A 12,312-nucleotide genomic window follows, 5' to 3' on the forward strand; every position below is an offset into this window, starting at 1 on the left:
CCATTGCAGAGGAGACAGACAAAAAGGTCCTTGATACAATACTCTGAAACAGGTGATTTTGTTTACTTGGCAGAAGCCACAGCGTTGGGTTTTAATTCCGTTCAGGAAGCGGTCTATGTTTGACCCCTCATGCCCTGTTGTCAGGCTGGACTCGACTGTTCATGCACTTGGGCATGCTTGCTGAGTCGCTTTAGTCGTGTCCGACTCATTGTGACCCTATGGACTGTAGCCCACCAGGCTCCTCAGTCCATGGGATTCCCCAGGCAAGAATATGAACCTTTATTAAGCACCGGCTGTATGCCAGGTACTTGTCTAGGTGCTTACCTGGACTCTGAGGAGATTCTGATGAGCCACCGAGTCCCTCCTTTCACAGAGCTTAGCTCGAGGTGGGGGTGGGGGTAGATAGTAAACCAAGGAAACCCAGTAGAAGCTAATCTCAGAGACTGCTGGATGCTCAGAAGAAAACAAAGGCAGAGTAATGTGGTCAAGAGTAACTTGCGCCACCCCTTCCAGGAGCCAGGCTCTGGTGCTCCGACTTCAGAGGCAGGCTGTACGGGGCCACCCGCCTTGAGATCCCACAGCTCCTGCCTGCACGCGTGTTCCCTGCATTTCCCAGACTGCGCCATTTCAATTGCTCTCCCGTCTCAATTGCTTGCAGGCATCGGCCCCACAAATCTAAAAGAACTTCCTCTGTCACCACACACAACCAATATTGAAATCAGGGACCAGTATCAGTGCCTGGCCAAAAAGCAGTGGAACGGGGCCAGCCTGAAGTGACTCCGCAGAAGTTCCTTATATCAGGTTTAGGGCTGCAACTCTGCCTGTGGGCTAGGGGTTCACTAGTTCACACCAGTGGTTCACATTAGTGGAACCACACTAGCCAAAGCACCAAAGCTGAGCACCGAGGAACTGATGATTTTGGTGCTGGAGAAGACTCTTGAGAGTCCCTTGGACAGCAAGGAGATCCAACCAGTCCATCCTAAAGGAGATCAGTCCTGAATATTCATTGGAAGAACTGATGCTGAAGCTGAAGCTCCAAGACTTTGGCCATCTGATGCGAAGAGCTGACTCATTAGAAAAGACCCTGATGCTGGGAAAGATTGAAGGCAGGAGGAGAAGGGGACGACAGAGGATGGATGGTTGGATGGCATCACTGACTCAATGGACCTGAGTTTGAGCAAACTCCAGGAGATAGTGAAGGACAAGGAAGCTTGGTATGCTGCACTCCATGACGTTGCAAAGAGTCGGGCATGACTGAGTGACTGAACAATAACTAAAGGGTAACCACACTAGTGGTTCACACTGAGCATTCACTGACCTTTAGACTGAGGACTCACCTCCCCTTTATGTGTCTTCTGAGCTCCAGACACACATGGCCAAGGGCCTGATGGAAATGGTTATTGGTGCACCACTGGTATCTTGCAACACTGAGCCCCATGCCTGCCTTCATCCCTGTCTCCAGTCTAACGCCTATTTATTTTTCATCTCATCAAATGATATTACCATCTTCCAAGATGCTTCCCAGGAGTAATCTTGGATCCTTCTCCAACATTCCGTTAAATACTCAAGCTAGTATTTCTAGGTTTCCCAGGTAGCTCAGTGGTAAAGAATCTGCCTGCCAATGCAGGAGGTACAGTTTCAATTCCTGGGTGGGAAAGATCCCCCAGAGGAGGAAGTGGCAACCTATTCCAGTATTCTTGCTGGGAAAATTCCATGGACAGAGGAGCCTGGTGGACTACAGTCTGTGGGGTCGCAGAGTCAGACACGACTAAGCATGCATGCCCACTAATATTTCTGTCTCCACTTGTGTCTTAAATTTATCCACCTCTCTTCATCCCTACTTTTGTTACCTGACCTCAGCCCATCACTTTCTTTCAATATTAACACGACCACAGTCTTGGTCCCTCTATTCAGTGACTTACATGGCAGCCTGGGATTCTTTTTTAAAACAAAAGTCTGGTGCATTTGCTTTAAATCCTCCCATGGCCACCATCTTATAAACCAGAACTCCTGGACATAGCAGCTCACCAGCCATCCATGATATGGTCCTGCCTGCCTCTCCAGTCTATCCTCTCCCAGAACCTCCCTTGCCCCAGTCTCCAGGCTCAAGCCACACCTTGAGCATCTTAAAAGAACTTGAAGTATTTTCGAGGGTCCCTGAACCTATGGTGGGTCCCGGCACAAGGAGATGAAACGCAAAGTGAGATTCATTCAGGGATGTTATCACTGTGGAACTGACTGAAATCCCCAACAGCACCAGAGAACTCTGGGAATGGTGGCATCTGCCAGGAAATCCTCAGAACCTCTTGAAAATAAATGGGAATGTTAGCTCGGACCAAGTAAGGATTCAGAAGAAAGTAATTTCCACTTCGCTACGAATCCAAATAAAACTAAACTGCAGGAAGGGGGAACCGGGTGTCAAGAAATATTGGCAATTAGATAGTTCTCTGGCATGATTTTCCAACTTGAAACAAACCCACACATAAACTAATTAAATGGGCCATTTTTGAGAACTCACAGCACCAGTCCTATGTGTTTTAAGAGCTTTCCAGAGAGCATGATGGCCAGGATCCCATATGTGAGGCTTCAGAAATACATGGCAGCGTGTTCCTGTTACCTGCGTCTTCTGTTTTCTTAGTTTTGTTCACTTAAGTATTCATGACATCTTCATCTTTCTGAGAGAATGGATTATAAATCACTTGAATTCAGTTCTATAACATTCTGTACCATTCTGAGCACCTAACAGGAGTGTTTTGGGCTTGATTACATATGCATTTAGAATTTCTTGAATTGGAAGTGTTCTTGGTGGATAGGAATTAGAATCTTACACCATTCTAATTCATTTGACTTAAATTGAAAAGGATAGTTTTCCTTGGGGTGGAGATGGAGGTTGGTGAGGGAGAGGAGAAGGACTCATAAGTCTTTACGAACTTCTCTGGGAACATAAATTTTTGAAGACAATATATTTTTCAAAGAGACACAGAGTCATCTTTCCTGTAGTTTCCACTCTCTTGCGTCTTTTCCTCCATCAGTCACAGAAGATTATGAAGTCTCTGAAAGCACTAAACCCTATCCTGCTAGTCAGGTTGAAATATAAGCTCTTGGCTGAGTCAGATGCCTCCCAGTTGCCTTCAGATGCCTATAAGAGCAGCCTTGCAAATAGGAAGATTCCAGTTGAGACGAAGTCCCCGTTAGAGTGATATGACTTCTCTCTCCAGCGCCCTTACAGCTAGATGTTAGAAACTGGGTCCACCAAGAGAGAAGGGAGTCAATGTGTAGACGTCATTTTCTTGGGGGGAAAAAAAATAATTTTAATTTCTTGCTTGTCTTCATAACAGTTCTTCAAAGCTTCGTACCTTGGCCAGAGGTTTGTCTCCTGCATACCTAAGATTTGGTGGCACCAAGGCAGACTTTCTCATTTTTGACCCCAAGAAGGAACCAGCCTTTGAAGAGAGAAGTTACTGGCTATCTCAAGTCAACCAGGGTGAAACTTTTTAAAGATTACCCATTTATTTGAATTCGCTTGAGTCGGTCACGAGCATTCTTAGAGAGCTGTTTGTCACATCACCAATTAATAAGAGATGAAGGGTTCCCAGTGGAACTGTGGGGATGCCTACACAAAAGGAGGAAGCAGTGGGCAGGTTTCCTCCTCTTGATGTTCTCAGGAATGTGAGACGTGGGGGGGCACAGGGAAGGTGCTGAACACGGCTTTAAGAGAGTTAGTGTTACTCCCTCAGTCTTGTTTGACTCTTTGCGACCCTATTGACTGTAGCCCTCCAGGGGATCTTCCTGACACAGGGATCGAACCCCGGTCTCCAGCATTGCAGGAGAGTTCTTTACCGTCTGAGCCACCGGGGAAGCCCTTAAGAGAGTTAATTGTGCTGTAAACAGAACAAAGATCATAACTAAAGGGCAGAACTGCCTAGAGCAACCTGTGGGGAGAAATGCACCAAAACAGAGTATTCCCTGCTGAAGAGACAGCGCTGATTTAAACTCATTTATTCCGGAAAATGTGGATGAAAGGTGTAATAAGGGGATGTGGAGATACGCTCTGCGTCTAAGAATGGATTTTAAGGCTTGATTTGTTGGGCAGTGGTTCTCAGATTTTATTGACTATACACAGTCACCCAGGGGGAGTTTGAATATTTGAATTCCTGGGCGCCAGCCTTAGATTACAAGTTGAGCAAGCTCCTGCTTGTGATTCTAAATTTTAGGAGTCTGTGGGCTTCATCTGAGAAACACGCTAAGGCACCACGAGGATTTGCCCTGTGTCTTTCATAAGTGCTATACAGACATCAAATGGAAGTTAAATTAGTATCTTAACAATTATTGAAAATACCATATATATCTGAATTACAATAATGTATTATATATATATTAATGAACAATATTTTGCTATTTTAAATATTACATTTTTTTGTGGTTAGGAAGTGTTTAGAACAGTTAATCAGTAACTGGGCCAAAGTTAATAGAATAGTAATTAGGAAAAAATGAACAAAAGCAGGAGGGTTTTCTTGGAATAACATGTCAAAATATATTTAGACCTGGCCCTTTCTCCCCAGTCAGTCATATGCGTTTTGAAGTTCTCATAAGTTTACATAGGAGTCTGTCCATCATTCATCAGTTTTCTTCATCCTGGTGGGCAGAGAGGATCACTGGGATTATCCAAGTGCTTCTGAAACATCCTTATGAGGGACTTCCCTGGTGGCTCAGACTGTAAAGAATCTGCTGGCAATGCAGGAGACCCAGGTTCGATCCCTGGGTCAGGAAGATCCCCTGGAGAAGGGAATGGCAACCCACTCCAGTAGTTTTCATTCTGCCTGCCCTCTGATGGATGAGGATTAGAGGCTTGTGGAAACCTCTTGATGGGAAGGACTGACTGTGGGGGAAACTGGGTCTTGCTCTGATGGGCAGGGAATGCTACTCAGTAAATCTTGAATCCAATTTTCTGCCAATGGGTGGGGCTGTGTTCCCTCCCTGTAGTTCGGCCTGAGGCCAAACTGTGGTAGGGATAAAGATTGAAGGGAGGAGGAGAAGGGGACGACAGAGGGCGAGATGGTTGGATGGCATCACTGACTCAATGGACGTGAGTTTGAGCAAGCTCCGGGAGATGGTGAAGGATGGGGAAGCCTGGTATGCTGCAGTCCATGGGTCTCTAAGAGTCAGACACAACTTAGCGACTGAACGACAACCCACTCCAGTATTCTTGCCTGGAGAATCCCTTGGACCGAGGAGCCTGGTGGGCTACAGTCCATGGGGTCACAGTGTCGGACCTGACTGAGCAACCAACACTTTCTGGAACATCGTTTTTATGAACACAGGATGGATGAGGCACCAGCTGTCAGGAAGCCAGAATGTGAAGCTTCTGAGAAAGGAAGTCACGGGGGGTCAGCCAGTCCTGGCAACTTGAGCCTGGCAGCCCTGCTGCCTCATGATAAAGAAGTATGACAAGTACTATCCTGCCGGACAGGATGGGGTGGATTTGTCCAAGTACACACGCTGTGGTCTCGGGTGCTTTGATGATACCAGATATGAAGGGATACAAGTCAGCATTCCTTGTCCTACCATTTTGGCAAGAGGAAATTGCCACAAAGCAGATACAGTCCATGCAAAGCAAATTGCTGTGTATTTTGAAAACGAACCTTAAGAGAACTGAACAATGTTTTGTCTTCCAGGGGGGTTCTCTAGTAATTTCAAGTTTCCGAGGAGCCTCCTGAATTGCTAAATAACTTGAAGTTATGTGCAGTGTATCTGTGACCAGTATATGTGTGGTGTTTCTTAGGAAACATGCCCTTTGGCTGTTTGTTGTTGTTGTTTTGTGGTGATTGGTCAAGCAGCAAATTTGACATATGTAACAGAATACATCTTTCTCTGATCTTAGATCCCCAAACCAGAAACTCAGCTATCCTGCTTTAGTTCACATATATAGCTAGGTAAATAAGTGTATGGGATTTCAACCTTATCATTGTAAAAGTAGATTCTCTGAATTTTTCCTTCCACTTGCAGATATTTGCAAATCCGGATCCATCCCTTCTGATGTGGAGAAGAAGCTGCGGTTGGAATGGCCCTTCCAGGAGCAACTGCTGCTCAGAGAACAGTATCAGAAAAAGTTCAAAAACAGTACCTACTCAAGTAAGAAATGAAAGGTACCCTGCTGGTGTCCCAGCCCCTGAAATATTTGGATGGCTTGAACTTGGACTGAAATTTCAGAAGCCCTGTAGTGGTCATGGAAAGCTGCATAATCCTCAAATGTTAGCAAGAGTTAGTGGACAATCTTGAACCCCAAGTTTCTGTTTTCTTTATCTGACTTTGCCTACTAGCCAGGAAGTCATTCATTCTGTTTTATCCATAGCATCGATAGTGTATCTATATCAATCCCAGTCTCCCAATTCATCCCACCCCATCCCCAGCTTTCCCCTCTTGCTCTCCATACATTTGTTCTCTACATCTGTATCTCTATTTCTGCTTTGCAAATGAGATCATCTATACCATTTTTCTGGGCTTCCCAGGTGGTGCTAGTGGTAAAGAACCTGCCTGCCAATGCAGGAGACATAAGAGACTCAGGTTCAATCCCTGGGTCGGGAAGATCCCCTGGAGGAGAGCATGGCAACCCACTCCAGTGTTCTTGCCTGGAGAACCCCATGGGCAGCGGATCCTGGTGGGCTATAGTCCATAGGGTCGCAAAGAGTTGGTCACAACTGAAGCAATTTAGCACACATGCACACACGCATACCGTTTTCCTGAGTAGATAACTAATGAGAACCTACTCTATAGGTCTGGGAACTCGGCTCAGTGCTCTGGAGTGACCTGAACAGGAAGGAAATTCAAGAAAGGGAGTGTATGGATACCTGTAGCTGATTCACTTTGCTATAGAGCAGAAACGAACACAACATTGTAAAGCAGTAACAATTTATAAAAAGAATCATTCATTCACGAGCTAATAATGACCTTAACTGCTCTGAAGAACTAGGAAGTCAAGGAAGACATGAATACATTCCTTGAGAAAAAGTAAAATACAAAAAAGTGTGAAGAGTGAAATGTGAAATCATTCACACCTCATTGTCCATTCTGTTTCCCCTCCCAGAAGCAGCCCCTGTGATGAACTGTGTATCACTGGCAGGGCAGCTTTCTCGTTTTCTTTCCTGCATGGCTTTGAAAACACAGGACTAGCTCAGCTAGCCAGGAATTTATTTCCATTCATGGAAATAGTTTCCCAGTGTTTAAATAGGATGATGTTGTCACTTGTGTGTGGATGTGCTGTGTGCTCGGTCGTGTCTGACTCTTTGCAACCACATGGACTGTAGCCCGCCAGGCTCCTCCATCCGTGGAAGTCTCCAGGTAAGAATACTGGAGCAGGTTGTCTTTCCTAAACCAGGACATCTTCCCAACCCAGGAATCAAACATGTGTCTCTTGCATCTCCTACAATGGCAGGCAGATTCTTTACCACTCCGCCACCTGATGTTGTTACGCAGATTTCTAAAACAAACAAGCAATCCTTATCTAACTGTGAAATATATTTTTATCTGAAAATTGATGCTTTATACCCAACTAAGGGATGATGTTGCCCCAGATCTCAGTTAAGAAAATGTCCTGCGTAGATACTCTACAACTATCTTCTTTTGACTTCTGAAAAATAATTGCTCTTGAAGTTAAATTGGGCTAGTCAACATTTCTGAGAGTATATTTTTGACACTAAATTATTTCTTTGTAAGATTTTACTATAAACTATCTGGATTCCAGTGTATCCAATGAATTTTTAAAAATATTTTTTTATGTATAAGGTACAGGAGAAAAGTAACATGTAAGAAATCAGAAAATAGGTTATATGCTAATATAAAATGTAGTCCTCTAAATTATTTTTTGCATTTTGAAGCAGAGGGCTGTGGGGGAAATCCTCTAATCCTTTACTAACATGATCTATGGAACTTCCCTGGCAGTCCAGTAGTTAAGATTCTGCACTTCCAATGGAGGGAGTATTTGTTTGATCCCTGATTGGGAAAGTAAGATCCCACATGCTGCATGGTGTGGCCAAAAAATAAAACATATTTTTTTAAAAAAGATTAAAAAAAATAATATGATCCACAGTTGAACAAAATCTGGCATGACAGGGCCTTCTCAGATCCCACTCAAGGAATGACAGAAGTCCAAGAGGCCTGCAGCAGTAAGGTCTCATTTGTAATAAATCATCATACAGGCCTGCTAGAAGATGCCATGCTATTAGGCATATAGAGTCCCAATTTTTTCTTGGTCATCTTAAACATATGCCAATTTACCTTAAATTTTTCTTTAAAAATGTTTGCCACCTCACATGATCTTTTTGGAACCAAGATGGTAGGTTTTCAGCATCTTTTCCCTGCCCCTGGAACTTGGACCTTCCTAGTTTCTACACCAGGGGAGAGCCCTTCTTTCACTGACTGTGTTGCTGGGTTAGTATAATCCCAGCCACCCTATTGGCAATGCTACAATGTATGACAAATACTACACAGAGTTAATTGTGTTTGGAAATATTTTGATTTCTGATTTAAAAATTTCTATTTTAATCCGCATGTCTTAGAAACATATAGATAGAAATCTACTGTGTTTGGTCTGGGCAGCAACTCATTGTAGGGATAAGTATCTAAGAAGCTCATAGATGTTGCTACACTTGGTTCTGCATCTGTGGCCAAGGCTGATAATGTCTGAATAACTGAGAGTGGCATCATATGATGGAAGAGGTAGCAAAAATCTGTTGTGTTCTTTGCTTAGTTAATGGCCTGCCCCTTTGAAACAGGTGTCCTAGAAGCTCTAGGTAAGTTTTCTAATTACAGGACACATCGGATGCTGTGTTTCACTTAAGTAGAAGATGACAACAACATTTGTCATGAGAATATAAATTCACATTGTAAACCTGTCTGGGCAGGAAAAGGAAGCAGTGTTATAGGTGTAATTTTGGGTGTGATTTCAGAAAGGAGGATCCCTTTATTAAAATAATCATCTTTAATGAGCTAATTGTTTTCTCTCTTTCTTCTCCACCTTCCTTCCTCATTGTCCCACTCCCAGACTGGATGCTGAACCCACTGACATAAATGGAAATGGCACAATAGTCGGTGCCTATGTTTAATGGTTCATTTAGATTATCTTGGTCCCAGGGAGTTTTCCACCCTCTCAGACAGTGAGAGATAAGAGACTGGATAACGACTGGGAATTGGATAATTCACTATGAGTTTTCTTATTCTTATTTTGAGGAGGGAATAAGTTGGGTGAGTTTTATTTTATTTTTAAATTAATTTTTATTGAAATGTAGTTGCTTTGCAGCGTATTAGTTTCCACCGTACAGCAACATGAATCAGCTGTGCGAATACACCTGTCCCTTCTGTTTTGGATTTCCTTCCCACGTAGGTCACCATAGAGCACTGAGTCCAGTTCCCTGAGTTAACACAGTATGTTCTCATTGGTCATCTATGTTATACAAAGTATCAATAGTGTCTATATGTCAATTTCAATCTCCCAATTCACCCCATCCCTCACAAGCCACCCAAACCACCCCCCCCAACTCGGTGGGTTTTTTAAAATTTATTTATTTTTGGCTGCACCGTGTCTTTGTCACTCTACCAGGGCTTTCTCTAGTTGCCATGCGAGGACCTCTCATTGCAGAGGTTTCTCTTGTTGGGGAGCACGGGCTCTAGGGTACGAGGGCTTCACACCTGTGGTGTAGGGGCTCGGTCATCTAGGCTCACAGGCTCTGGAGCACAGACTCAATAGTTATGGCACGTGGGCTTCATTGCTCCTCGGCATGTGGGATCTTGCCTGACCAGGGATCAAACATGTGTCTCTTGCGTTGTTAGGCAGATTCTTAACCAATGGACCACCAGGGAAGTCCTGCAGTTTTATTTTCAAGAGTGGATTTGAACTCTGTAAGATATAGCCCTTATCCTAGGAGACGTTACTGCTATAGAATGTGAAGCTACTTAAAGTGTATTTGGAAAAATGAGGAGATAGAGGAAGAGTAAGGTATGAACTGAATAAATACTCGGAAATGTAAACATTCTAGGTTTCTTGAAAATGCTGTAACTTTTGTTGTGGTTCTAGGCAATAACAGAGCTTTACATCTATAAGAGTTTTCTATGGTTTACAAAGGGTTTTCCCATGTGCTATTTCAACTTGGTTCTGTGAGGTAGATGGATGATGGTACTAGTTCCAGGTCTGTAGATCAGTACCTGAGGCTTATGCAGGTTGAAGGGTCATCGCTGATCATTCAGTCTTTAAGTGGGAGGGTAAGGCCCAAACTCAGGTATGTGATTCTTGATTGAGGACACATTCTCGACTTGATTTGCTATAGATGTGTAATATATAGCTGTGACTATGACAGTCAGAGAGCCTTTATAACAGACTCTAGTAATACGGCTGCTGCTGCTGCTGCTAAGTCGCTTCAGTCGTGTCCGACTCTGTGTGACTCCATAGACGGCAGCCCACCAGGGTCCGCAGTCCCTGGGATTCTCCAGGCAAGAACATTTCCTTCTCCAGTGCGTGAAAGTGAAGTCGCTCAGTCGTGTCGGACTCTTAGCGATCCCATGGACTGTAGCCCACCAGGCTCCTCCATCCATGGGATTTCCCAGGCAAGAGTACTGGAGCGGGTTGCCATTGCCTTCTCCAAGTAATATGGCACTGTCACCAAATAGCTCTGTGATACTGGGCAAAGCTCTTTATTTCTTTGGGTGTCAGTTTTCTCATAGAAAAATGAGGATGGGCACCAACTCATTGTAGGAATAAGTCTCTAAGAAGCTCATAGATGTTGCCACACTTGGGGAGGACTCCATAAAGGCCCACGCTGTCCTCCACTCTAGCCCTAAGATCCCAGGAAGAAGCTGCAAGACTCAGACAGCTTTCCAGCCCCCGATGTCTGTAAGTCCTTGATGACAGGCAGCAGTTTTGTGGAAGTGGATGACACAGCAAATATCAAAAACACCAAAAATAGCTTGCTAGTGTTGTTACCGCTCCTCAGCTATTATGGGCAGTATTAAGTTTATGGTTTCACTGCTATGATAACCCAAGTAGTTCAGGCCGAAGACTTAGAAACAAAACCACTTTTAAGGAGAAAGGGGGTAAATCTGCCAGATAGAGATTTTTTTTAAAACTAGGGGAGAGACTTCCCTGGTAGCCCAATGGTTAAGAGTCCGAGTTCCCGATACAGGGATATAGGCTCAATCTCTGGTCAGGGAACCAAGATCCCCACTTGCCACAAGACATGGCCAGAAAAGATAGAAATTTAAAAAAAGGGAAATGAACTAAAGGAGTGAGTTTCTGTTTAATAGATAACTCTAAAATATACATTAAGATCACCAGATGTATGCAGATACTGATTTAAAGATGACACTCAAAAATACATTGTTGCCAGGCTTCCCTGGTGGATTTATGATAAAGAATCTGCCTGCCAAAGCAGGAGACATGGAATTCAATCCCTGGTTCGGGAAGGTTCCACATGCCATGGGGCAACTAAGGCCACGTGCACCAACTACTGAGTCAGCTGTCTACAGTCCGAGCTCCACAAGAGAAGGTACCGTGGTGAGAAGCCAGTGCACCACAGCTAGAGAGTAGCCACCACTGTCCTCAGCTAGAGAACAGCCCGTGCAGCAACAAAGACCCAGCAGAGCCAAAAATAAATAAAATAAATACACCGTTGCCACTCTCAGAAAGAGATTATAGGCTAGCTAATGGTTGAAAAGTTCTTGGTTAAAAAAGTTAAAAACTTTTGGTTCAAAAGTTCCAAAGCTTTAATAATCCCTTTGTGATTCTGTAATTTTTTTTCACAGCACATCTAGCCCAAAAGAAATGCCTAAGAGTTTCAATTAAACTGTTAGGTTCAAACAACCTTATAGTAATAGTTTTCATCATGTCCAATAGATGTCGATGTGTTCCCTTGCAAATTTAAAAGATTCTGCAGTGCCCTCGTAAGTCGGGTTGCCTGGTTAAATTTTAATTTCAAATAAACAATCATTTCTTTACTGCAGGTTTTTTCAAATATTGTATTTGACATACACTAAAAACTATTCATTATTTATCTGAAGTTCAAATTTAACTGATGTCAGATGTCCTATATATTCATCTCCTAAACTGTCCCAGTAAATTCACTCCCCAGGGTGCCTTAAGGCCAAAGGAAAAGAGGTCAACCGAGGCTGAGGTGGTTAGAGAGCATCACTGACTCAATGGACGTGCATCTGTGCAAACTCCAGGAGCTAGTGGAGGACAGAGGAGCCTGGCGCGCTGCACTTCATGGGGTCACAGAGAGTCAGACACGACAGCGACTGAACAACAACAAAAGGCTACCTTGGCAC

The 12,312-nt window shown here is 43.8% G+C and overlaps 1 protein-coding gene across 1 annotated transcript in view; it reads left to right on the forward strand.

Annotated features, from left to right (window-relative positions):
• The window catches only part of HPSE (heparanase), a 40,326-nt gene that overhangs the window by 9,993 nt on the left and 18,021 nt on the right, over nt 1-12,312 (forward strand). Inside the window, exons 2-3 of the mRNA XM_043906309.1 lie at nt 3,339-3,484; nt 6,007-6,132. Coding sequence (XP_043762244.1) covers nt 3,339-3,484; nt 6,007-6,132 — 272 coding nt within the window. The remainder of the gene's footprint in view (nt 1-3,338; nt 3,485-6,006; nt 6,133-12,312) is intronic.

The sequence above is a fragment of the Cervus elaphus genome, chromosome 6, assembly GCF_910594005.1.
Source record: "Cervus elaphus chromosome 6, mCerEla1.1, whole genome shotgun sequence".
In the NCBI taxonomy this organism is placed as follows: Eukaryota; Metazoa; Chordata; class Mammalia; order Artiodactyla; family Cervidae; genus Cervus; species Cervus elaphus.